Here is a 26,404-nt window from a genome sequence, read left to right as displayed (position 1 = left end):
CCTCCTTGACAAGCCTGGCTAATCCCTTAAAAGGAGTGCTTCGCTGAACTATGTAATTTGGCTCCCATGGGTGGCTTTTCTCTCCTTCGAATGATTGCCAATGCTGATGTCACTCTGTGCCACTGCCATGGGCACCGTGTGGGAACCGTGGGTGTGGGCCCAGGGAAGGAGCCCTCACAGTTAGGGTCCTTGAAGGTCCTTAGCAGAACTTAAGCCTCCTAGCTCTCAAAGTTGGCCTTGAGGTGGGGTGCCCATCACTGTAGGGTACAGGGGACTATGGGTTCCAGCCCTATGCTAAGCAGAGGCTGTGAGAGACCCCAAGAGACTAAAAAAGCATTAGAACCCTATTTCTGAGTTTGAACCCTGGAACGACCACCAGCCTGCTGTGTAACCCCAGGCAACCTGCTGAATCTCTCTGGGCCTCAGTGCACATCCATGTACTGGGTTTCTCAATTAAATGGGATGACTTTTGAACACATCTAGCAGATAGTGCAAGTTTTCTGAGCAAATAAGCCTCATTCAGGGAGCTCCCAGACCTAGCTATCCTCTCCCAGCCACACACACTGCAGGAAGGGAAAGGATGGGGAGGGGCCATAGGGAAGGCACAGCCCAGGCTTCAGAGAGAGGTACTGGCAGGGAAAGCACAGAGAATGGATTCCAGGCCCAAAGCAAGGCTGGGATCCTGAGCAGAGAAGAGGAAAGAGGACTCCACTCCTCTCCCCGTTCAAAGCCTTCTGCCTCCCTGAGAAACCAGTGCTTGTGGAAGTGAAGGGAGCCGTTCCTCTAGATCCCGGCAGAGAAGCCTACCACTGTGGTGTTTGCTTGCCTTGAAGTCTATGTTTCCTTAAGTAAGTCACTTACCCTCTCTGTGCCTCAGAGTCCTCTCTATCAGGCTGCTGCAGGGATCTCAAACACACAGACAGCCTAGGCATTGGGGCTCTGGGGAAGGACTGCCCAAGCCCAGAGGACCATCTAGGAACAGAGGTGGATAGCTGGAGACAAGGGTGGGTCATGCCAGCTCAGATGTCTCTGTTGTCAGCCCTGCTGGCATCAGACACTGGCCAGCTCAGAGGTGGACAGCTGGAGACAAGGGTGGGTCATGCCAGCTCTAAAGGTCTCAGATGTCCCTGTTGTCAGCCCTGCTGGCATCAGAGAGTGGCCAGCTCAGAGGTGGACAGCTGGAGACAAGGGTGGGTCATGCCAGCTCTAAGGGTCTTAGATGCCCCTGTTTTCAGCCCTGCTGGCATCAGACACTGGCCAGCTGTCCTGCAGATCTTGTGCTCCTTGCCTAATACTGGGATCTGACATCTTCCCAGCATGTCAGGGATCCCGGTCAATGTCTCCCTACTGACTCAGTGGCTGGACCTTCCCCAGGGTACATCGCAGATCCAGGCAAGAGCTCAAAAGGTGACTTGGAGTCCCCTGTAAAAAAGAAAGGAAAAAGAAAAAGAAATCTCACACTGTGAGTCCTGTCCAGCCTGACCTGGCTCCCTGCAGCTCCCAGTCTGCTTCCCTAACTGCACAGTGAGGGGTAAACAAACCAGGAATTTGCTCTGGAAGCCACCCCCAAAGCTGCCACTGTGCCTGACAGGGCAGGGCCCCGGAGATGCCACTGTGCACCACAGGGCAGGGGGACCGACTAGAGGAGAATGCAGCGGCTCCTCTGGGGACCAAGGATTACTGGCCCTCCCCAGGTCTTTGTTCCCACAGGGAGGAGCCTCTCTGCCTTTAGCAGGCCATGGTTAAAGGTGACTTTTCATCCCCACCCACTGAGACAAGAGACTCCCCAAGACTAATGGAAGTCAGAGGGTATATCCCTGGTCCTCCAAGAACACATGCTCTCTACCTAGCCTGGCTAGCCCAATTCGTAGCATCTTCCCACAGAGGTTAGACTAAGGGAAGAACTTCCTGATATAAAGGTTTTTCTGTTGCTCATGGGTGGAGGTAAGAGCCTCAAGTCTCTCCTCTCACCGCACCCTCAGTGTAAACACGGACTCCTGCTTGTCAAAACGGAGGGAAGGTGGGGTGAGCTGGTACTCCCACACACATGGACACAGAGAGAGAGAGAGAGAGAGAGAGAGAGAGCACAAGGCAGAACCTTCTTGACCTCCATCCTGACTGAACCAGTTTGCTTGTGGCACAGGTTTAAGGCACTGCCTTGCAAAAACTTCCCAGCAAAGCAAGATGGGTGTGAGGCAGGGGAATGACCGCTCACCAGAGCCACAGTCCGTGCCTCTATCGAATGTTCCTGCTCTACTCCCTTCCAAAAACAGAAGTACCCTACACTTGTTGCAGCTCTGTCTTGCTGTGGTCCTGGGAGCAAGGCCAGCACCCTCAGCATACCACCATCCAGTTAGTGCCGAATCCTCATGGCCTGAATAGCCCCTGCCATTTGGGAACGGCCCAGCCAGCTCTCACCTCGGTGGCCACCCAGGGCTCTCAGGCTAAAGGGGAGAAGCTGGGGTGGGAGTGGGGGGCTTCCAGATTTGAGTTTTGGGGGCACTCTTCAGGGGGAACAGAGAGAACACATGAAATGGAGGAAGGCAGGGACCCCCCCCAAAAGGATAGGCAGGGTGAGAATGAAGCCAGGAAGTTTCCATCATCCTAGGATACACTCCCGTGGGAACTGAAGCAAGAACAGAAGTAGGCACGCAGCCTTCTGGGTGCCTAACTGTGATCCAGAGGTTGTGAGTGCCTGTGGAAATCTCAGGGAGGAGCCTTTCTGCCTTAGCAGGCCATGGTTAAAGATGACTTAAACTCCACCCACTGAAACAAGAGACTCTCCAAGGCTAGTGGGAGAGAGAGGAGGTGAGGGGAACAGTCAAAGCTTTGGGAAAACCACAGGGCTCAAAGCCCTCCATGTCCCCATGTTCAAGGCTGCCCTGACTCTGCCACTTCAGAGGGCCCTGGGCTCCAGGGCAGCAATGCTCTGCCCACAAGAGACACATCACAGTGGTTAAAGATCTCAGTTCAGGGCTGGGGTCACAGCTCAGTGGCAGAGTGCTCGCCTAGCATGCAGGAAGGCCCAGATTAGATCCCCAGTACTACACAAACCAGGAGCTGTGGTTCCACACTTGAGAGGCAGAGGTAGGAGAACCAGCAATCAAAGGTCACCCTCACCTATATAATGAGCTTCCAGGTCCCAAAACAAACAAACAGAACTCCAGGTGCCAGGCCTGGCTCTGCTGCCTGCTAATTCGGTGACCTCAGGCGATTCTCACAGCTCCGTGGGTTGGATGGCCCCCCTCTGGAAACTGTGCTGATAGCAGGTACCCACTCCACAGGGTGTTGCCTCAAAGAAGTTGGAACACAAAGCACTTGGAACCAGTCTGGTACACAGTAGTTGGCAGCTCCTACACGTCAGCAGCTTCCTCCCTCCCGAGTTCATCCCCACCTTCTGCCCCCTGACAGCTCTTTCAGGCAGTATCATCAACCTCAACTTCTAGCTAGGGAAACTGAGGCTCAAAGAATCTGCAAGTCTGGATCAGGAGGATTAATACTAAAACATACAGCAAGCCTACCTTGCTGAGGCCAGGTGAGATCAGACTTACCATGCAGGAGAGGCAGGTAGGACCCTGATGTCTCCCGTGCCTCTGTTTTTGGGCTCTCCCAGTCCTGCACCAGCCTATGACAGGCAGGCATTCCACACCCCTGCTCCCCTCCCTCATTGGATGGAAGCCCTGCCCAGTTAGGAAGCCGTCAATCTCTGGTCTCCACCTTCATCCTCTCCTTATCTCTGCATCTTCGACTCAACAGCCAAGAACTGGCGGTGGCTTTGCCTGCTGAGTGGAGCCAGTGTTGGTGAATGTGTGCAGATGAGCTGCCCTGTGACAGGGAGCCCCACCTTGGGGTCCCCCAGCCTGTCCAGGGAACCCAGTGTGGCACCCGATGACCTACTCAGTACCCTCCTGCTCTTGCAGGTCCAAGCTCTGGAGCAACGCAACCAACTGCTGGAGACCCGATGGAGCTTCCTGCAGGGCCAGGGATCAGCCACCTTCGACCTCAGCCACCATTATGAGACATTCCAGGGCCGGCTGCAGGAGGAGCTGCGTAAAGTGAGCCAAGAGCGGGGACAGCTGGAGGCCAACCTGTTGCAGGTGTTAGAGAAGGTGGAGGAGTTTCGCGTCAGGTAGGTCTCACACTGGGAACCAGGGGTAGAGGCTGAGGGTAGGAACCAGGCTGGACTCTGGTGGGGTGCACCCAAGGTGGAGAAAGAGGAAGTGTGGGGTAGAACACTGATCTTCTCTAGACATAATTCTTGAGAACATCATATATGTATATACTGAAGGTATGGGAAGAACCTATAGCACTGACCCTGACGATCCACCAAATTTCAGCCACACCAGCTTACAGCTAAGCCCTTGGGTGCTGGCACAACACAGGCCTGGCTCCAGCAGTCTCTCCTGAGCCTACATGCATGCCAACTCCTGTGTACTACCCTGGGACAGACATCTTGCCTCTAGCAAAGCAACCTAAAGACCGTGCTCTACAGCACACTTTGGATGTGATCTTGGAATCAGGAAAGAAGAAGGAACACTGAAGTGCAGGCGGGGGACAAACAGGACAGGGCTTATCTTCATAAAGCAGCAATACCCCTGTAGGGAATACTGCTGGCATCAAGGTAACTGGCAAATCAGAAAGATGATGGAAATATAGCCCCTGCCCACGGGATTCTCTTACAGCTACTGGGGTAGAGGGACAGACGGACAAATGGTGAGCAAGCACCACTCAGTAGTCACAGGTCCAGCCTAGGCATTGAAGTAGGAAATATGTATCCTCATCCCAGACCCTAGCTTTGTGGCTTCAAGCAAACATAGCCAACTGACTGACCTCTGAGTGAGTGGACACGGTGACTGACACTAACCTCAGGTGCCATGAGCAAGAAATCGAGAGTTCAGGTTGTGCCTGGCAGTGACTTTCCTGTCCCCTAGAAAATGGAAGTTGACCAAGACTGGCTGAACTGAGCTGGCTAGCCTAGGAAGGCTCAGGACAGGTGACCCTCTAAGATCAAGTAGTGGGCAAGCCCTCCAGGACAAGGCAGCTGAGGCTGAGCAAATAAACATCGCATACCCTGAGCCTGTCCTCAAGTCCAGGTCTCCTTCTGAGGGGCCTCCACCCTGGATGGGGGGAGGGAAGGTAGGCATGGGGAACCAAGCATGGCTGATCCCTGTCCTGCAGTGTGGTCCACACCCTACCAATCCGAGGTAGGGCCAGCATTCTAGGGGCAGCCAGGCAGAGCGTAGGGTAGGGCAGCTTGCCTAGGAACCCAGGCTCCAGAGTTGAAGCTCCATGTAAGCCACCCCTCCCAGAGAGCCCTGCCCTCCCAAATCCTAGGAAACCCACATGGGCATCTGATCACTCAGAACTTCCCCGCACTTGTTCACCAGGGGTGGCAGCCCATTTCACTGCTCTCTAATAGGTCTGAGCATCTCATAGGAGTCACAAGGCAGGAACTACTAAACAAAATTGCCACCTTCGATGGCCATGACAAAGCACCATGGCATCCCTGGGGACATGCAGCTGAGTCCCTCTCAGGCACCACTGGTTGCTGACACCTAGCTGCTGACCTGCTTCCTGTCTGCCTTGCTGTTTAGGCTAAGGCTGCTCCTCTGCGGAGGGGAAGAAGAGAATAAGTCTTATAATGGGGTTTCAAGAGTTTTGGGTCTGCAGGCTAGAGCTGAAGCTGTTGGTGTGGGGTGGAGCCGGGACAGGGAGGAGCTGTGCCTTGCCTCTGCAGGGTGATGAGCTCAGTCTTGCTCCCAGAAATAAACAAAGGGGGGAGGGGGCGATTTAGCAGGCTAAAAAGGGCCTGAGAACAGGTTCAGGAGCTGGCAACGGATTGGAGGTGGGACAGAAGATAGGCATCACCTGAGCCTCTGTGGGTGGAGACTTGCAGAGGTCCCCAAGGTCTGGCTAGTCTAACTCCTAGTTACTAAGAACAATGTAACAATGTAACATTGTAACAATGTAACCATGTAGAGGCCCAGCAAGAGGAAGCAAGGTGCTCAAGCTCATGCAGCAGGAGCTTCAGGGACAGCACAGAGCTGTACAAGTTGGTTGAAGAGAAGTGTGTAGTTGAGGGACAGCTAGAGGCCGAATCTAGCTAAGCATCAGACGGCAGGCTGGGGCACACTCAGGCAGGTTGTACACCCTTTGAGGAAGGAGCTCTTCCAGCTCACACAAAAGCTGGGAATCAATAACAAGAGATTCAGGTTGACTAGGTACCAGCCACAGCCTGGAATCCATGCTAAACCCTAAACCTTCTACTGGACCATTAGCCTAGGCCCCAGGCATTGGCCCTCTTGGGAGGATGTCTCAAGATCCTAGGAAGGATACCTAGGCAGGCTCCCTCTAGCCCTAACTCTCCTGTTGTCTTTCCCTACTTGGGGCAGGCCATTTGGCTGCCCTTAAAGTGTGTGTGTGTGTGTGTGTGTGTGTGTGTGTGTGTGTGTTTACCAGGTCTCCGGTGAGTCTTTCTTGGTGGGTCTACCTGAAACAGTCTAGAAGCTAAGACCCCTCATCCCCAGCGAAGGCCTCATTCATAGCATAGGCAGCTCCACAGTGCTCAGTCAGGACCAGGCACCTCCTACACCTTCTCAGAGGACACAGCCACCAAGGAGGTAGCTCTAAGCCATTAAGAACAAGTAGGACAGTGACAGAGAGAAGATGACATGGCCATCCAAAGGGGAAGCAGACAAGGAGGCTGCCCAGGGAATGGAAAGGGAAGAAGGGGCTAAGCAGGGACCTGGCACCCAGAGGTCCCACAAGATGCTTCCCCGAAGAGCATCTTGCCTGCAACCACAGAGAGCCAGCATTGGGGTGGCGCCTTTGCTATAAGCACATCAGAAACTGCCTCCAGAGGCCTTTCCACCCACTTCTTCCAACCCTCCAGATCTCATCACTGACCTGCCTCGGTTCTCTTGGCAGATGTGGAAGTTCTGGGTCTTCCCACCTAAGACTCTGCTGAAAGCTAATTTGTAGCTCAATTTGTGGGTTCTGTTTACCTGGAGGAAAATGTGGGTGCTAACCAGCTGCCTGCATTCAGAGGGCAGCAGGATGAGGGGCTCACTGACTTCATCCCCAAGGTAGGGGAATTTTACAAAGGCTCCCAGAGCATGTCTCACTCAGACAGCCCTAAGGGGTGTTAAAGATGCTCAGAGAGGCAGCCCCACTCCCCTCAGGGCCACCAGAGGCTTGATTGTAGAAGTACTAGAGGCCATGGCAGAAGTCCTAGCAGTGCTAGGTGACAGATCTGCAGCAAACAGTGGGACCTCACATGTTCCTGGTCACAGACAATGCACACACATAAGTTGTAACTAAGCTGTGTAGTTGCCCCTCAGGGGAGCTAGCACTTGAGCCCTCTGCTCAGCCTGCACTCCTCACAGGACCCTGAGGTCCTCCCCAGCTGCAAGCTCTGAGGGTCACAGGAAAGGGTGTTAGGGACCACCAGGGAAGGGAGCCCGTGGTACCTGTTACACACATATATACACATGTAATCAGCGCACCTGTAGTCAGAACCTCTGAGCATTTTTGTTCTCCCTGATGCATGACCCCTGTCCAGCCCCACCATGACCCTCAGAGACCCTCACAGATTCCTGGAAGATAGGGTAAGGCCAAGTGCAGCCTATTCCCCAATTTAGAGACCTTGGTGCCCTGTGAACACTGCCATCCTTAGGTCCGCTCCCCTTCAGAAAACATGTGGGTTTAGTCAGTTGCCAGGGTCACTGTGACACTGCCCTACCAGGAGGTCAAAGGCTGGGCAGCAGGCACCTGTAATTAGAACCCTGAGTCAGGCATTCCTGGAAAGGGGAGAAGAAACTAACCCACATCCGCGTACATCCACTGGGGCTGTCCCTGAGGGCGAGGATAGGACATCTGAGGCTGGCAGATGCCATCCACCTGATGAGGCCAAGACTTACCTAGAAGAGGGAAAAGTGAGGGACCAAAGGGTTCTGTCCCCACCCAACAATATCCTTTTTACAAACCCAGGGTGAGCCTGACACAGGAGGGAAGCTACATGGAAGAGAGTTGACAGGCAGGACAGGCCACCGACTAATGTAACTGCAGCAGGCAGGCTTTGTCAGCCTACAGACAGACAAACAGACAGACAGACAGAGACAGAGACACAGAGACAGAGTGGGAGAGCCTTAGACACAGGAAGTAAGGAAAGCTGGGAGAAATTAGCTGCCACTAAGTACACTGGAGATCTCTCTCCCTGTATTCCTTTGGAGGTCACAAAATAAGCTGGTGTCCCACTCTCTAATGAAGCCAAGGAGCAAAAATGGGCTGCAGGGAAGAGGTGGACCTGGGGAAGGGAGTGAGAGACCCAATAAGAACAGCATACCTTGTAAATTAGTGGGAGACCAAAACAGGAACAATATACCTTGCAGGTTAAGGATTCTGTTTGCAGTTAAGACATTTAAGGCTAAGTCCCTGCTTGTCCTGTGTTAACTTCTTGCAAGTTAAGGTTTCTATTTGTAATTGAAAATAAGCTCCTGTTTCTTAGATCTCATGTAAACTCCTTGGCACTCCATTCACACGGTGTGTATGCTTACCCCTGTTGCTTCCCTTTCATTGCCTCTTTTGAACAATGTATAACAACTGATTGTCCCCTGTGAACACCTTGTCCCTCATACAAAAGGGACTTCAAGATGCCAGCAGGGACTGCTCTCAAATTCTGACTCAGGGTGAGACAGACACCTGGCCAGTCCTAGGTGCACCCCAAAATGCAGCTTGCTTTAAATGGACAATCATGGATTTGGTCTCTTCCCCTCAAGATTCTCTGGTTTAACAAGAGGAATGAGCTAAATACTAGAAGAGGACTGACTACAGGCGTAGCCCACCTGCACTTATGATTCTGGGGGTTGGGTAGAGCAAAGAGCCACCATGAAAGGGGTACACCATCAAGAAGGCTTCCCAGAGGACTGTGCAGTAGAGTCTGTGCCCACCAAAGGAAGACCCAAGTTCTCTTGTTTGATTTTGATTGTTTTGTTTTTTGTCCTAACAAGGCATCACTATGTGGCCCTGAATAGCCTAGAACTTGCAGTCCAGGTTGGCCTCAAGCTTGTTGAATCCTGTCTCTGTCTCTCAGGTGCTAGAATTATGAACATATGCCTCCACATCCAGAATGGCCACCTTCTCTAATCATCACAAATCGCGAAGATCTAACAGAGACCTAGACCCTCAAGGAAAGTTAACTAAACTCCAAATTCTACAACATTGCTAAAGAACATCTCTCCCCACAGGTATGAGGACGAGATCTCCAAGCGCACAGACCTGGAGTTTACCTTTGTCCAGCTGAAGAAGGTAACGCCCGGTGCCCAGGGTCTTCCATCACGACCCTCCCTCCATCATGACTCTCCCTCCATCATGACCCTCCCTCCATCATGACTCTCCCTCCATCATGACCCTCCCTCCATCATGACCCTCTCTCCATCTGACCCTCCATCATGACCTTCCCTTTATCATGACTCTTCCTCCATCATGACCCTCCCTCCATCATGACCCTCCCTCCATCATGACCCTCCCTCCATCATGACCCTCCCTCCATCATGATACACACACACACATACACACACACCCGCCCTTGTCACCAGCATCATCCACTTACTTTGATACCTAAGCAAAGCCCTCAGGCACATGAGCTGAGGGACCAAGAGGTAAAAGGCCCAGCAGCAGGCTGCCTTTCTCCAGGCTCAAAGGCAGACTTCCTCTGGATATCCTCCCCCTCCCCTGACTCCTACCCAACTCCTGCCCCGAGTCCTGGCTTTCTTAGTCTCCACTCTCACCTCCACTCCCAACTCCAGGACCTGGATGCTGAGTGTCTCCGAAGAACTGAACTGGAAACCAAACTGAAGGGCCTGCAGGGCTTCCTAGAGCTGATGAGAACAGTCTATGAGCAGGTGAGAAAACACAAGGGGAGGTCTTGTTTAACAGCCACTATTTCCAGCCAATGACATCACAGCTTCCCAAGTGCTCTCTGGGTATCAATGGTCCTTACATTTCCCTTTGTTACACAGCCTACTTCGGCTGAGCTCCCTTTGAGCCCTGCAGTCCAATCCATAGCTCTTCTGGCTCTGATGAACAGAGAGCTTCACCCTCTCCCACTCCTCGCGAAGACGGAAAGACTCGTGGTGGGATTCAGCACAATTTTTAATTTTTGAAATGATATGGCAAATGCAGACAGAGGAGCTTCTAGAACATAGCCCCATCTATCTCCCAGGTCCTCAGCTGAGCCTGGGGAACTCAAGGACTTGACTCTTCAGGAACACTATACCTTCCTGGGTATCCTACCATTCTTTCTCTCTTCTCTCTTCTCTCTCTCTCTCTGTGTCTCTCTCTGTCTCTGTCTCTGTGAGTGTGTCTCTGTCTCTCTCTGTCTCTGTCTCTCTCTGTCTCTGTCTCTGTCTCTCTCTCTCTCTCTCTGTCTCTCTCTCTCTCTCATTCCATATCACCTGTCTCATGGCTAAGGGGTACAGGCGTGATCTCTAACAAATATCTACAGTATAATAAGTAGAGAGAGCCATTGCTGGGGTTGGCAGGCTCCAAAGCCAAATGCTGCCAGCAGCTGGTGCCATAGCAAAGAAGCCAAGGTTGGACCAAAGGTCAGTGACAAAGTCACAGTGCAAGCAGAGTCCTTCCATTGGCCCCACAGACTTCTGAACACTGCTTCCCAGCCTGGTAGGGGAGACTGGGCCTTTCTTCCATCAGACTCAGCATCCCAGGACCCCTGTGGAACTCACAGTCATCTGTGCCATAATGGGGAGAACCCCCACCCTCAGGAGCAGTAAGAAGGCCAGCTCCCAGCTGACCACACCAGCATCCCTGGAGGGCATATAGCCCACCACAGCCCTCTAGCCCAGGCCACAACCTTACGGGTTGATTGTTCTGCCCAAGCTCTCTTTGGCTTGGTGTGGGCCAGGCAGGCATCCAGGGCCAATGCTTCAGGGTCTGTCCTCCACTATGCTCACCGATGCCTGGCAAACTCAAAGCTCTAAGGCAAAGTGGAGGGCCTGCAGCTGAGACCCAGGCAGAAGGAGGCTGGCCATAACCAAACATTAGAGATATGCCTAGAGAGACTTTTTGGCTCCCTTGTCAACAGCCAGGCCTGTGAACTCCATTTGGACAGAGCCACAGCTCTTTATTTGGAGCCACAGCTCTTGGGCTCTGTTTTGACTCCTCTTTTTTAGAGTTTCTGTAACTCTGGCCAAGCTGTTGTCGCCTCTCTGTGCCTCAGTTTCCACATTTGTAAGTTGAGGAGAACAACAGAAGAGATGCCATGACCAAGGAAATGCTTATAGAAGAGAGAGTTTAACTAGGACTGTGCTTACAGTTTTAGAAGTTAGTCCATTATCATAATGGCTTCCAACAAGGCCATGCCTACTCCAACTAGGCCACGCCTACCCCAACTAGGCCACGCCTACCCCAACTAGGCCACGCCTGCTACTCCTTCTCAGATAGTCCCACTCCCTGACAACTAAACAGTCAAATATATGAGCCTATGAGGACCACTCTTATTCAAACCTCCATAGCATCCTTGACTGTCAGATGCAAGAGTCCTACATATACCCAAATCACCTGATGTTCAAGTCTCCTACATAAACTGGCACGTTGTTTGCATGTGACCTGGGCACCTGTTCCCCTGTGTTGTAGAAATACTTATACTACCAAAGACAATGTAAACAGTAGTTCTCACGCCATCTTGTTTGAGGAACCAATGGCCAGAGAACCAGCCTGCACATGTCAGTAGAGGGGCAATTTTACCCCATGTGTGTTTGGCTGAAGCCTCTGAGAAGCAGGTGGCCACGGAGGCCAGCTGTACACGGTTGCTCCTACTTTTGTGAGCACCGAGGTGGCCAGTGAGCTGGGCACCGAGATGTGGGCTTTATAATCCACTCTGTGTGCATAATGACCTTTGCCAAAGAGATGCCAGTGAGCCCCTAAACCCGGGCTGCTTGTCAGAAATAAAATCCAAGACATGCAGGTGTTTTCTAGAACCCATGTTTGGGTTAGAAGTTGGGCTAGGCTATAACTTTTTGGTAGGGTGCTTCCCTAAAAGGGAGACAGAATTATTTTAATGCCATATTCCCCTTAATGTGTTATTATATTATCCAAATATCCAATATATCCAAAGTATGAGTATTTTGACTCATAATCAATATTAGTGGACTATTTTACTTTTCTTTCTCCTATTAAATGTTCAGAGTCAGACATAATCTGAACTCTGAGGAGAGAGAGGCAGGAGGATCGAAAGTTCAAGGCCCCAGCCTCTACACAATGAGTTCCGAGCCAGAGGGTTGCGTGAGACCTGCCTCAAAAACCAAAAGAAACAAAACACACACTCAAAAAAGTGTAAAATGTAAAGTGAAGCACACTTTACCCTCACAGTAGCTCATCTCAGTCAGATGAGTCACGTCCCACGTGCTCCACAGCCACTAATAATGACTGGCTCCCTTCCTGGACAGAGCAGGCCTGAGCAAACAGAGGTATAGGCTACAGCTCCCTCTCATGACAGGAAAACACAGTGGACTATGGGTAGCTCTCGGAGGCCTGGACACTTGAGTTTCAACTTTGGGTCTGATCAGAAAAGCCTTGTGTTATAGACCTATATCCTATCAAATTCCAAAAAAGTGGGGACCCTTCCTCTCTCCCCAGCACCAGGGAGCACATAGCTACAAGGCCATTTCCAGACACCTCGGTAGAACCCACTGGTCAGCTCTGCAGTGTGCATGGAATCTGCATGTGTCTAGTCTCAGTAGTGCCTGCCATTCCCAGATGCCCTGGGTTCTGGGAGATTTGGGCAAAATCAGCTGAGAGCCCCCTGCAGCCAGTCTCCTGGGAGGATGCAGAGGTGCCAGCACCATCTTAATGGCTTTGGCACGGAGACAGGTTCAGAACAGGCTGCTCTGCCCTGCAATCTAGATCCCAGCCTTATTACCCGTGCCAATCACAGCAACTGTGGCATTAAATACTATGTATTGATCACTTAGTATTGTCTGGGTACTGTGCCAAGTGTTCTCCAGACTAACTCACAGTTAATGCTCCTGAAAACTCTATGGATTTGATAACGACAGAGTGAGTCCATTTTTAGAGCAGCCAGATTTAAAACCTGGCTCAGTAACTATGAGAGCTGGCTAGAACAGGTTGCTTTAATCTCTCTCTCTCTCTCAATCTCTCTCTCAATCTCTCTCTCTCTCTCTCTCTCTCTCTCTCTCTCTCTCTCTCTCTCTCTCTCTCCATGCTTCTATCTCCCCATCTGTAAAATAGGAANACTATGAGAGCTGGCTAGAACAGGTTGCTTTAATGTCTCTCTCTTTTTCTCTCTCTGTCTCTCTCTCTCTCTCTCTCTCTCTCTCTCTCTCTCTCTCTCTCTCTCTCTCTGTCTCTCCATGCTTCTATCTCCCCATCTGTAAAATAGGAAGCATAATACAGGCACTGTGCTGTTGGGAGTGTGTGTGTGCATGTGTGCATGCATGCACATTTGTGCTTGTGTGAGTACCTGCATGTGTATTCACATGTGTGCCTGTGTACATGTGTGTGCATGCATATATGAGTATGTGCATGCATGCATGTGTGAGTTTGTGTATGCATGTGTGTGTATGTGAGTTTGTGCGTGTGTGAGTATATGCATGCGTGTATGTGTTTCTGTGTGCATGTATGTGTGTGCATCTGTAGGTATGTGCTTGTGACGATCAGATGAGAACCTCTGGTGTCAGTTCTCCCCCTTCACCCTGACTGAGCCTGGTGTTTTTGTTATTCAAAGCATAGCATGATGGTCTAGGTGGCCCTCAGTCTTCCAGGGACACTCTTGTCTCTGTCTCCCATCTCAAAAGTTTTAGGAGCAGGAGGATTACAGACACACACTAAGGTGCCCAGCTTTACATGGGTTCTGGGGACTCAAACTCAGGTCTTAGCCTTGCCCAGCACTTAGTCACCTCCCAGCCCAGACATTATTTCTTAACAGATCCTAAAGCACTTAGAATAATGTCTTCCATGGAGTAAATATTTAAAAAGTATTAACTGCTTTTAGTTCTGTCTGGCACCCATTTTACAGGTGGGAAATGGAGGCTTGGGGGCATTTTAAAAAACTTGATCAGAGTCACCTAATGAATCCAAGGGGGTCACATTTAGAACACAGTGCCTCTGAGAGCTGTTTTATCAAGCAGCACTTGGTTTCCCCGGGAGAGCCACTGTCTCCTCGGTGCCCCTAAGGGCGTAACACTGTGAGACAGACATATGCACAGCAGCCTCCTCCAACTCCAGCTCCCTAGAGAAACTCTAAACTATACTGTGGCGCAATTCTTGCCAACTTGGGGTGTCAGGGGCCCACCCCAAGGTGGCACCTCACCACACAAGTAAGCATTGTTATACCCTCCTTCCCGGAGGGACAGCGTGTCTGGACAGGTACACCGCTGTTCCAAACATCACTTCCTGCTTCTGTTTATCTCACTCTGCCTCCCCTGCTTCTTTCCAGAAAGGTCTGAGGTGGTGCCATCAGTGTCAGCCATCCCTCAGCCCCAACAGGGAAGACCTGTCCTTTGTAGCATCTCCTGGCCAGGCCCTGGACTTTCGTGGGCCATATGCCAAGTCAGGCCTGAGATGAAGGGTGTGGGGCTATACCCATGACCCTCACTCACTGGTTTCCACTGTGCGCCCACCAGGGGATTCCCAGAACTACATCTCTAAAACTGTCCTAGCAGGTGCCCATTTGCAGGGAGCCATGTTGTGGACTGTGGTGACTGTCAGCCTGATTCCAGTCAGTGCCGTCAGCCTGCCTTTACCCAGAGATTTATATCCTATTCATCCAAAGATTAATCAAAGATCCCCACAGCTCCTGGTCCCCAGGCTGGGGTCCTGCCAGCTGAAACTGCCTCCAGAATTCTTGCAGCCCCTGAGCTTCCTTTCCAAGAAGTGCTGATGGTCAAGGCTGCAGACAAGCAAATGGGAAAGGCACCATCCATTGCCCAGAGAGTCCATCTGACCCCACCTCGTCTCTGAATCTATACTCTAGAACACAAGCCACCAGTAAGAAGTCCCAGTCCCTGCCAGGGGCAGAAACTAGAGGCACCACCACAGGCACTCTAGGCATAATGATGAACAGGGGGAGAGGGCCCCAAAAGTGAGGAAAGTCAAGGTATATGGCCACGAGTGAACCAGCTGAATCAGGACCTAAGTAGGCCTCCAGAACCAAGTGCCAGCTGTCCTAGGAAGCAGGGAAGAAACTAACAAGTGTGTTGCACGCGTTTCAATAAGAAAACTGTAAGGAAGAAAAAAAATAAAATGGGCAATTGAAGACTTCTAGCGATACCCACCAATTTCTGTTCACCCTTCCCGTTTGGATCCTGCCTGGGAATGAGGTTGTCAGCAACCAGAAGCACCGGCTGGAAAGTTGTGACTGAAACAAGGCCAGGGATCTGTGAATGCCAGAAGAGGCAGAGGTCCAGGCTGTACACCCACAGACTGAGCTACAGCCACACAAAGCCACCTCTGCTGGCTCCCTGCCTGCTCCCTATGGCCAGCAGACTCAGCTGTCTGTGGAGAGGGCTGGCAGCCATGCTCCGATGACACACAGTCTGTTCCTCCTCCCAGCCTGAGCCCCCCCCCCAAGGCACCTCCAGAGGAAGCAGCCCAGCCTATGACAACACATTGCAGCCCCTGAGAGACCCCTGTTCCCACATGTCTCACTATTTAGTCCTGAGGTTTCCCGTGGGAAAGCTGGCCTGGCACTAGAGATAGTTAGATAGCGTAGCTCCTCTGTGCTAAGCTATGCTAACAGAACACGGGAGGGCGATCAGCGCAACTCCACTCCCTGCAGTTGCCTCCACCTCCCCACATGATCAAGAAAGGATAAACTCTGGGCACTTGTGGCGAGCACACTGTTGCTCCTGGAGTGTGGCCTGGGGGAGGGAGTCATTATTACTTCCAGATGGTTCTGGGGACTAATGATTCTCCTAGCAGAGATGCTTCTGGGCCCAGAGCATTTTGTACCCTCCATCCCCACCCTGCCTAGCATCCACCCTTTCCGGCCCAGTAAACTTACATGTTCCATCAACAAATGTGGGGGCCCACAGCTCAAGATGACCCTGCCAGGCTCCTTGGGGCTCCCTACCCAATGAGGAAGCAGAGGGCAACAGAGAGCAAGGAGCCTGCCCCACCCCACCCCCAACCTCAACACCAGGCAGGAGCATGAGCCTTTCCCACCAGCCTGGGGGAGGGGTCCCAGCCTGAATATGAAAGTCAGAGCCACCTCTGTCCTTTGCCCTCACTGAGAGGGAGAATATGGGGAGGCAGAGAGGGCAGTAAGAGCCACCTGACTCCCTGTGAAGTCACAGATGGTAGGTAGCATAGTCTCTACCTCCTGGGGGTACAAAGGGACTGAGTGTGAGAGACCTTGAGTCCTCTGCAGGAGTCCTGAGCCTTCCCGTTCTGTGTTGCCCAGGAGCTGAAAGACCTTACAGCCCAAGTGAAGGATGTGTCGGTGACTCTGGGCCTGGACAGCCGCTGCCACATCGACCTGAGCGGCATCGTGGAGGAAGTGAAGGCCCAGTATGACGCCATCGCTGCTCGAAGCCTGGAGGAGGCTGAAGCATATTCACGGAGCCAGGTTGGGGACTAACCTAAGAAGGACTAGACCGGAGGTGGCTGAGGCCTTGTGGCTCTGGGCCCTGAGATTCTCTGAGGAGTAGTGGGGAACATATGCAGGGAGTGTTGCAGCATCCAGTCCACAGGCAGCATAGAAAATGTAAGAGGCAGTTCCTGCAGGGCTCCCGGGCTCCAGGACTCCAGGGGCCGTGGGAGGGGAAGCTGTATGGGGCCTTCCTGGAGTCACAGCGTGGCCAGGTATGAGCGGCCAGAAGAACACCAGGAAAACATGGGGCTGGAGGGGGAGAGGGAATAGACTGCAGAGATGAGGCCAAGAGGGATGCTGAGGGGGCTGCATCAGGCCGCCCTTACCATCCCTCTTCCTTTCAGCTTGAGGAGCGAGCTGCCCGCTCAGCCGAGTTCGGGAACAGCCTCCAAAGCAGCCGCTGTGAGATTGCAGACCTCAATGTGCGCATCCAGAAGCTGCGGTCTCAGATCGTCTCCGTCAAGAGCCATGTGAGAAAACCTCTGAAGGGCCAGTGGGGACTTCTGGGTCAGGAAACATGCTCCGTCACACAGGGTACACACAAGACCTGGCAAAATGGCCCTGAGTAGGTCTATGCGTGCCTCTGGCCTGTTTTCTAACCCGACAAATGGAAAGAAACGTACAGAGCCACCCTCTGTAAAGTGACCAGAGCTACTGGGATATCAGAAAGCACTCCCCCACCCCCATGCACAGCCTGGGCTCTCATCCTTGCCCAAGCCCAGTCAGTCATACAGAAGAATGAGACCTATGTCTCAGGTGCTGGTCTAGACTCCTTGTGATAGCTTGTGAAATGTCCCAGGTCTAAGTGAGCTCCCTGAAGGCTCATCACACCTAGAAATAGTGTTGCTTAGCTAAACATACACTGGGACAGAGGCAACCTCAGGCCTGGCCCACTCACTGCTCCTTCCCTTTGGCCTCCTGGCTGCAGTGCCTAAAACTGGAGGAGAACATCAAGGTGGCTGAGGAGCAAGGAGAACTGGCCTTCCAGGATGCCAAGGACAAGATGGCCCAGCTGGAGAATGCCCTGCAGCAGGCCAAGCAGGACATGGCCCGGCAGTTGCGCGAGTATCAGGAGCTCATGAACACCAAGCTGGCTCTGGACATAGAGATAGCCACCTACCACAAGCTGATGGAAGGAGAAGAAAGCCGGTGAGGAAGGGGAGAGGGGCGGGGTGAGGGCGGGGCAAAGGCTGGCCTGAAAGCCTACCACCTGACAGGGCTGTGATCCAACTTCACTCAGTCACTTACTGGAATTGGGACCTAGTTCTGTATGGCCTGTTTGCCTAGCTGGAAAATGATAAGCATGGCTCACCTGTGATAGGAAAGTCATAGGAATCTGACCAGAGAGATGGCTCGGGGCTAAGTTTCCCAGCCAGAGTTTTACCCCTGGAGTCCAAGTGGTAGAAGGAGATAACTAATTACCACCAGTCTGACCTTCATGTGCACTCTACCACACACACACACACACACACACACATACTCACTGTTTTTTAAAAGTTCAAGGTGGATATCCTTTTTAAAAAGTACACAGCTGTGTTCACTGTGTATGCTTGGCAAAGAAGGGACTGTGGCCCCTGGAGCTGACCCTGGGCAAGGGGCAAACAGAGTGCAAGCATCCTGGTTTATCTGAAGTCCATGTTTGGGTCTCAAACACCAAGACTCTCCTCCCCTCTCCCCTTAACACTATCAAGTGTCTGAGGAACCAAAAGCAGGGTACGTGTGGCTCCTCAGCTCCCTAGCTTCTAGGGACTCCAGAGACAAGGAAAAGCAGCTAGTCAAAGTCACAGGACAGGACAACCACAGGCCTGGGAGCCACAGCCAAGAATTGCCCTGCACTTAGCAGACTCCAGCCCCCAATCCTAATGGGGTTAAAATCCCAGGTTCCCTTCACACCCTACCATATCTCCCTCCTGCAGGATGGACCTGCCTTCTGCCACTGTGGTCAGTGCTGTGAAATCTGGATGCAGAACCAGTAAGTCTACCCACCCAGAGACCCAAGACAGGGACACATCGGGTGTGGGGGACTGGGGCCCCAAAAGCATCACCTAAGCTGCCTCAAATCCTCCAGCCCTTCCCTCCACACCCTCTTTGTCCCCTGTAGCTGCCTCCAAGTCTGGCCTCACCAAGACCTCCTCCCGGAAGAAGAAGAACCGCAGAGGCCCAGTGATCAAGATCACTGAGATGTCAGAGAAATACCTCTCCCAGGAATCAGAGGCCTCCGAGTAAGACAGCAACCCCAGAAAGAGCCTCAAGTCACTTCCACTGCAGCCGACTTAAGCTAAACTCAAGAACGTGGCCTGGAGCCTCCAGGTTGGGAGGAGAGACACTGAACAGGGAGAAGTGGGTTCTGGCTGAGACTGGGTTTCTCTGGATGGTCAGAGAGAACCGGCAGCTCCATTCCTCATCCGCGTCTCATTTGCCACCTCCAGTCTCCTGGCCACAGCTTGTCCTGGCGGGCAAAGGGGAGCTTGGGGCCTGACACCTCTCCACTCCTCTGAAGATCCTCTTCCCGCGTAGCTCTGACAAGGTGCTTGACTTCTGCGCACTGCCTGCCCTGACTTCTGCCTCAGCCTTGCCTTGCCTCTGCCTCTAAACCGAGGCTGGCATCCTCGCCCATTAGCCAGGACATAGATTGGGCTGAAGGATACACTTGGACTTTGTCTCATATATGGTGTTCCTGGGCCTGGGGGCTGAGAACTCCTAGACCCCCTGCCTCTAGGCCTCCCAGACACCTGACAGTATTGGGGGATGAAAGGCTTGATGTGTTAGACAAAAGCCTGAGCCCCAGAGTGACCCAGATGCCTGCATGTACCTCCTTCCAGGGACTAAGATGTCATACCTGACTTCAAAGCTATTCTGGCCAAGCCACCACCCTAGGAGCAGAAGCCAGAGATAAGAGTCTGACAGCAGGCCTTGCCTCCCCTCCCTGCCATTCTGGGTTGTGCCACCATCCTGAAATCTGGGCTCTGGCTCCAGCCAGGGTCTCTCCAACCTCAACATTTGTCTTTGGCACAGCAGGCACTAGAGCCCTAGAGCCTGCTAGAAATGCCCATCTCCCCCAAATCTCACTTCCTAGGGCCTCTGTTCTATCCCCTAAGACAGTCCACGCAGTGGGCCAGTTCTCCCCACCCCCACCCCTCCCTTCCTCCAAGCTTACTCCCCCTGCCTTTGGTGGGCCATGAAGAAGGCTGAGCCTTGGAAGATCTGGAAGTTTCGTAGGCATAAATTTGATCCAGGCAGTCCCCAACAAGGGCCTTCAAAGGACTCAACCCAAGGGAGCCATTCTGCATCCACCATGGGTGTCTGTGTGTTCCAGCCCTGGCTCCCACCTCTGGGGTTTGTGGAGCACAGCAGTGCCAGCCTTCTGATGCCACCAGCCTCCTTCTGCCTCCCTTTATTTCCAAGACCCATGTCCTGGCTCTCCTAGCCCACCTCCCATTCCTGCTTCTCATTCTCCCAGACCCTGTTTCCTCAAGGCCCCTGGCCCTCCAGGCCTGCAGAGAGTGTTGATAGGCTGCCAGCTCCTCCAGGCCAAAAGAACCCAGCAATACACTTAACCCTAGAGTCCCCGAAGTGGGTGCTCAGTGCTGCTTTCTCTCGGGCTATTAATCCATTTCCAAGGGGGCAATCCTCAGTGGGACATGAAATATAGAACATATATTATTTTTCATAACTTATGTGGCTTTTAACTTATTGCTTCCCTTCCTGTTTCTGCATGATAAGTGCTGAGTATACTATCAGGATTTTAGAGAACTCATTCCAGCCACCTGCTAGACTGGCTGACTCGGGCAAGGGGTGAATAAAGTACTGACATTCATCCACAGATAATGCTGCTGTGCACTCGTTTCTGTTTGTCAGTTGCTGGCTTGCTTTGTTTTGTTTTGCGTGTCTTGGAGACAGGATCTTAGGTAACCCAGGCTGGCCTCAAACTCATAGAGCCAAGGATGCCTTTTCCTTGATTCTTCTGCCTTGGTCTCCCAAAGAGCTGTAATTACAGGTCTACACCACCATGTCTTGCTTGAGTATCTAATCTCATCTTCCCCCTTGGGGTGGTCTGGTCACATACATCTCACCCAGGTTGACTTTAGGGAGTTACAAACTCTCTGGTTATAGGGAACTGAGCTATCCACAGACTGAGCTGTAACTTCAGACCAATAGGGCTTAGATGTAAGAGGTCCCCAACCCTTTCTTGCTACCAGGAGCCTATTATAATGAGCATCCATATTCACGGTGCCATGTCCAAGGACTGTATGGGCCACCTCAGCAGATACAAGTGGGGGTTCCCCAGCTGGTGCAGGGTTCCTTCTCCTGTATTTCTGTCCGACCTCAGGGTGGCCCAACCCAGAGTACATTTGGAAGGGGCAGGCCTAATCCTGCCAAATCAAATTCCAGATCAAAAAATAAGGATCAAGGGCCAACTCCAAGAGCCAGTGACATGGCTCAGGAGGCAAACAGACAAGTGGCCAAGCCTCATGGCCTGAGTTCAATTTCTAGACCTATATGGTCCTGGTGGAAGGAGAGAGCTAACTCCTACAATGCATGCACACACCAAATAAATAATAAATAAGCAAGTGCCTATATCAGATAGATAGATTTATAGATAGATGACTGGTAGATTTATAGATAGATAGATAGATAGATAGATACATACATACATACATACATACATACTAGATAGATAGATAGATAGATAGATAGATAGATAGATAGATAGATGATAGATAGATAGAAGATAGATAAATGATAGATAGATTTATAGATAGATGATAGATACATGATACATACATACATGATAGATAGATAGATAGATAGATAGATAGATAGATAGATAGATACATCATACATATATACATNTAGATAGATAGATAGATACATCATACATATATACATTATAGATACTAGATAGATAGATAGATAGATAGATAGATAGATAGATAGATAGATAGATAATAGATAGATGATGGGTAGATACACAATCGATAGATGATAGATACATTATAGATAGATGATAGACATACAGTAGATAGATGGTAGATAGATACATGATAGATTATTAATAAATAGATAGATGATAGATACATGATAGATAGGTAGATACATACATACATACATACATACATACATGATAGAGGATAGATAGACAGGCATATAGATGTTCTAAATGACCCTCTCTAAACCCTATCCTAGGAGGCCAAGACTACGGTTCCCTCTCTTTCCCACAGTCAGATCCTCAGGTAAGATGGCAACTCAAAATAACTAACCTGGACTTCTCTGCGAAGTACAGAAGTGGCTCCTTTGGTGGGTCAGGGAAAGGTCAAGAACTAGCACACTGTATCCCACCTACCCCCTAGCCCACAAGACCTTGGACAAACTGAACCTCAACTTGTCTGTCAGTGTCAGGGAGCACATCGCTCTCCTCACTGCTTCACGGTGTCTGGGGATCTGGTGATAGGGTTGTGTTCACACCTATCAGGAACGCTACATCATCTTCTGCTGCCACACTCTGCCCTGTGACAGTTCAGCCAATGGGAAAGGTCATTAGTGACATCACTACTGTTGATACGGTAGATATGAGGAGTTATAGACAACTGACTAAGCCTGAGGTTCAAAGCCAGGCCAGGAGACCGCATCATGTCACACATAGGGCACAGCACAGCCAGGCCATAGGCTCAACTCTATCCCTTCCCCTCGGGACCTTGACAGATAGGATCTGCTCCCAGGACTCAGGGCAGATAAACAGAGATGCCCCCTCATTCTCTCCAGAGATCTAAGCGGTTCTTTGTTTTCTATTTTTCTCACCTCCGAATACCTGTTTGAATTTCCAAACATGAATGAGTTTCATGCTCCAAGATTCCGTGACGTAGTTATCCTTTTACTTTCTCTAAATTATTTTTACCAGATTCCAACTGCATGGCCTGAACACTAATTTTCAGCCATCTTTTTTAATATAACTTTCGTTGAGGACCGTTCACTTCCTGGTCCATACCATTCTGGCTGCTCCCTCACAGCTTTATTATCGCAGAGTTAAAACAATGTTACTGTTTGACTCGTGAGTTCTTTAGAAATCTATGGTGCACACCAGAGTCATTCATTTTAAGCATTTTTTTTTAAAAAAAAAGATTTACTTCTTTTATGTATATGATTGCACTGTAGATGTCTTCAGACACACCAGAAGAGGTTGTGAACCACCGTGCGGTTGCTGGGAATTGAACTCAGGACCTTTGAAAGGGCAGTCAGGAGCCGGGCGTGGTGGCGCACGCCTTTAATCCCAGCACTCGGGAGGCAGAGGCAGGCGGATTTCTGAGTTCGAGGCCAGCCTGGTCTACAGAGTGAGTTCCAGGACAGCCAAGGCTACACAGAGAAACCCTGTCTCGAAAAACAAAAAAAANAAAAAANAAAAAAAAAAAAAAAAGAAAGGGCAGTCAGTACTCTTAACCGCTGAGCCATCATCTCTCCAGTCCTACAAACATTTTTTAAACACAAATTTAGTGGTGCGAGGTCTTTTCCAGATGTACACAGGAGCATGTTACATTCTCCCAGCCTTTGTCCCTGGAACCATCACTCCTAGAACCTTGCTAGGTCCAGATTGCCCAGCCCCCAGCAGGGTTCCTGGAGATGAACAAGAAAAACTATGAGCTTCTGTAATATGTGAAGGCCTCTTAAATGCTCACCAGGATACAGCCCAAGAGCACAGACTGCAGCCTGGTGTCTACTGGGAGTCTAGCATGCTGTTGGCACATGGCAAATTCTGGTGGAAGGAGCAAGCAGATAGATGGTGATCGCAAGGGGCCGTAGCTGCTGAGAAATGCAGAGAGCACCATCAGGGAGCATGTTTAGTGAGGCGGAGAGAGAGGAAGGGGGTCTTCGTCTTCAAGGACTCGATCCCGGAGCAGATGCCAGGATCCATGCATGTCCTTTACTCTGCCCCCGTTGTGCCAGGTTCTCTCTATCAAGGTTGCCTTGTGGGGCCTCAGGCTAGTCACGTTCCAGAGTTGTAAGGACACTGAAGATGAAGTCTCTGACACAAGCCCAGGGGCGGGGGACGGGGGCTCAGGGGAGGGGAGCTAAAGATCCCCCTACCATCCATCTGGATTGTTTGTTGGGGCCTTCAGCTATTCTAGGAATCATGCCGACACACCAGAATGACAGAGGACATCCTGGGAGGCTTATGAGTCCCCCAGAGACCTATGGGAGCAGGGAGCAAGGGGAAGATGAGGCTGATTGGTAAGCTGTTTGTTTTGACCCATTGCCACCGCAGTGCCCAGTTACAGGCTATACAGCAGGAAAGGGTCCTTCACAAAACCCCTTCCCAAATGTCAGGCATCAATATCTAATCTCCTTAAGCTTAAAACATCCAGTGTGCCAGGTATGGTGTCTTCAGCCTATCAGTTGGCACCTTGAGCTTTCAGTTATCTGAGTTCCCAGGACGACACACCCCTCCCAAAGGGGCTGCACCCATAGTAACCAAGATGAGTGTGTCCTGGCACTGGATGGGGGCAGGGGAGCCGGTTGGGGCATTCTCTGAGAGCTGAACTATACTTGCATTGTTAATGTGTTGTAAAGCTTTTACAAATCAAGACAAGGGGGCTGGAGAGATGGCATGGCGATTAAGAGCACTCTCTGCTGATCTTAGCAAAGGAGTCAGGTTGGATTCCCACCCAGGTTGGAGCCACCCACAAGGTGGCTCACAAGCTATCTTTAACTCCATTTCTAGGGAAATATGAAACACCCTTCTGGCTTCCGTGATGCACAGAAATACGTGCAGGCAAGACACCCACATACATAAAATAAAAATAAATCTTCTTTTAATATGATGCATGAGAAAAGAATTTAGCATGGTGCCTGGCACAGAATAGTTGCTTAATAATGCTGCTAACAGCCAACACAAGCCTTTACCAGCTTTCCCAAATCCCCAGTGGAGATGAGATGGGCTTTCTATCAGGCCTCAGTAGCCTGTCCTTCGGAGTGATTAAACCTACCTGTTCATTATCAGAGATAGATTTAGAGAAAGTGAGGGCCAGAGAAATGGCCCAGCCCCTCCTCTTTCCTTCTGGCACAGTCACCCAGGCTGATCCCCAGTAGAAAAAGGTTGACCAGCCCAGACAACCAGCACAGTGGCCACCACTGCCCTCTCCTGGCAGAGGCAAAACCAACACATCTCTGGAGCCTCCAGGAAAGAGGCAGAAAGAAAGCAGCTAGGGATGTCTTTGGAAGTGCTAAATGCCAGCCTCAGACCTACATATACTTGGCTCCAACTTTAGACCTCAGAGTCACTCAGGACCGACGCCCCTCTCCTTCCTGCGCTATTTCCTCCCCAACTCCATCCACTGAACGGCTGCCACAGCGCCCAGTGGCTGCAGTAGTATAACTCACGTGAAACCCTTCCCCTGCTCATCTGCTTCCTCAGCATCAGGTCTAGAGTAACATCACAGCCCCCACCATGGACACCCCATTCCAGGAAACCACCCAACTGTCTGCAACTCCACTGCCCCTGTTCCCTGGATCCCTTTCTTGTGCTTTAGACAAAATAAGGGATCATGCTGATCTCTTTCTTGTGCTTTGGTTGGTATCCAGACAAAATAAGGGGCAGTGCTAGGTCGGACCTGGTGCCCACTCCACATGAGAGAATTTACATCTGGTACCGAAAACTCAGTCAGAAGCCTGTGGCCAAAGAATTCATAGGCTCTAGTAGAGAAACCATTGCTGCTGGTTTGCTAAATGGACATGGCGTGCCCAAGAATGGCCATCTAAATAACTATGTCTGTGCCCACAGAATACTGCTCCTGTCAACTCTAGTCAGAGGAGCTTCTTTTTGCAGTGACCAGCCATAGTTGTGAAGATTGATACCTGGTCAAGAACAGAGAGAAGAAATGACCATTGGAAACCCATGCATAAATGGGACGTCTGTATCATCCAGACCCCAGGGAACATCCTCTCAAAGCCAAGGGAACATCTTGGGGGGAAAAGAAGTAGAAGGAACGGCTATACAGAGAAACCCTGTCTCGAAAAAACCAAAAAAAAAAAAAAAAAAAGAAGTAGAAGGAACATAAGAGCCTGGGGAAGTTGGGGAATTGGGGTGAGGTGCTGACTTCCTGGCGTGACGTGGCTGCTGTGCTCATGAACTCACACCAGCTGTGACTGGCTACCTGCACAGAGTCAGCATAGGATTGGGCCCCTCGAGATCCTGTCATAAACCTGGATGTGATGTCGCATGCCCTCCATCTCAGCACTAGGGGAGCAGAGGCAGTCTTTGTGTTGAGACCAGCCTGGTCTAGATAGCTAGTTCCAGGCCAACCGAGGCTACACAGTGAGACCCTGGCTCATAAAAGGGGAGGGGATCTGGAAGTGGAAGGGAAGCTACCTGAGAAGAAAAATATAATCAAAAGCAATATATGTGTGAAAATGTGATGAAACCCATCGTTATGTATTATGTATGATTAATATGTGCTGATTTAAAAAAAAAACATTTTAAAGGAGAAACCACACTTGGGATTTCCCACAGAGCGCTAATGGGGGGTTGGCTAAGACACAGAAGAGAAAGGGGAACGAACACCTGTCACTCTCTGGGGATTAGGAAGCCCAGAAAGTCACCCTAGAACTGAAGGAGGCAGGCTCAAGCAGGGAGAACCTGTGGTGCTTCCTGGACTTGAAGGCATGGGACTAGAGAAAGCACACTCTCCTCTTCCATCCGGGGTGGCTGAATATCAAAGGCTAGATGACATTCTGACAAGGTATCCGACTCTGGACCTGCAGGGGGAAGGGGCAAGGGGCTACACA

General features: G+C 51.0%; 1 protein-coding gene and 1 long non-coding RNA gene across 3 annotated transcripts in view; one reads left to right on the top strand and one right to left on the bottom strand.

Moving 5' to 3' along the window:
- The window catches only part of LOC110310153 (keratin, type II cytoskeletal 80), a 91,718-nt gene extending 71,263 nt beyond the window's left edge, over positions 1 to 20,455 (top strand). Inside the window, exons 2-9 of one of the 2 annotated variants that reach the window (XM_021182856.2) lie at positions 3,921 to 4,129; positions 9,246 to 9,306; positions 9,807 to 9,902; positions 16,439 to 16,603; positions 16,972 to 17,097; positions 17,556 to 17,776; positions 18,544 to 18,599; positions 18,729 to 20,455. In XM_021182856.2, the coding sequence (XP_021038515.1) occupies positions 3,921 to 4,129; positions 9,246 to 9,306; positions 9,807 to 9,902; positions 16,439 to 16,603; positions 16,972 to 17,097; positions 17,556 to 17,776; positions 18,544 to 18,599; positions 18,729 to 18,853 (1,059 nt within the window). In that variant the 3' untranslated portion in view covers positions 18,854 to 20,455. The remainder of the gene's footprint in view (positions 1 to 3,920; positions 4,130 to 9,245; positions 9,307 to 9,806; positions 9,903 to 16,438; positions 16,604 to 16,971; positions 17,098 to 17,555; positions 17,777 to 18,543; positions 18,600 to 18,728) is intronic. The other variant, XM_029470044.1, reaches the window with a different exon arrangement.
- Positions 1 to 26,404, bottom strand: part of LOC110310155 — a 79,495-nt gene that overhangs the window by 38,406 nt on the left and 14,685 nt on the right. The window contains exons 2-3 of the long non-coding RNA XR_002379814.1: positions 9,789 to 9,878; positions 3,898 to 4,088 (exon numbers count right to left, since the gene is read on the bottom strand). This is a non-coding gene — a long non-coding RNA (uncharacterized LOC110310155). The remainder of the gene's footprint in view (positions 1 to 3,897; positions 4,089 to 9,788; positions 9,879 to 26,404) is intronic.

This window comes from Mus caroli, chromosome 15 (assembly GCF_900094665.2).
Source record: "Mus caroli chromosome 15, CAROLI_EIJ_v1.1, whole genome shotgun sequence".
In the NCBI taxonomy this organism is placed as follows: domain Eukaryota; kingdom Metazoa; phylum Chordata; class Mammalia; order Rodentia; family Muridae; genus Mus; species Mus caroli.
Note: the sequence above shows the minus strand (reverse complement) of the source record. Positions and strands in the feature narration are given on the sequence as shown.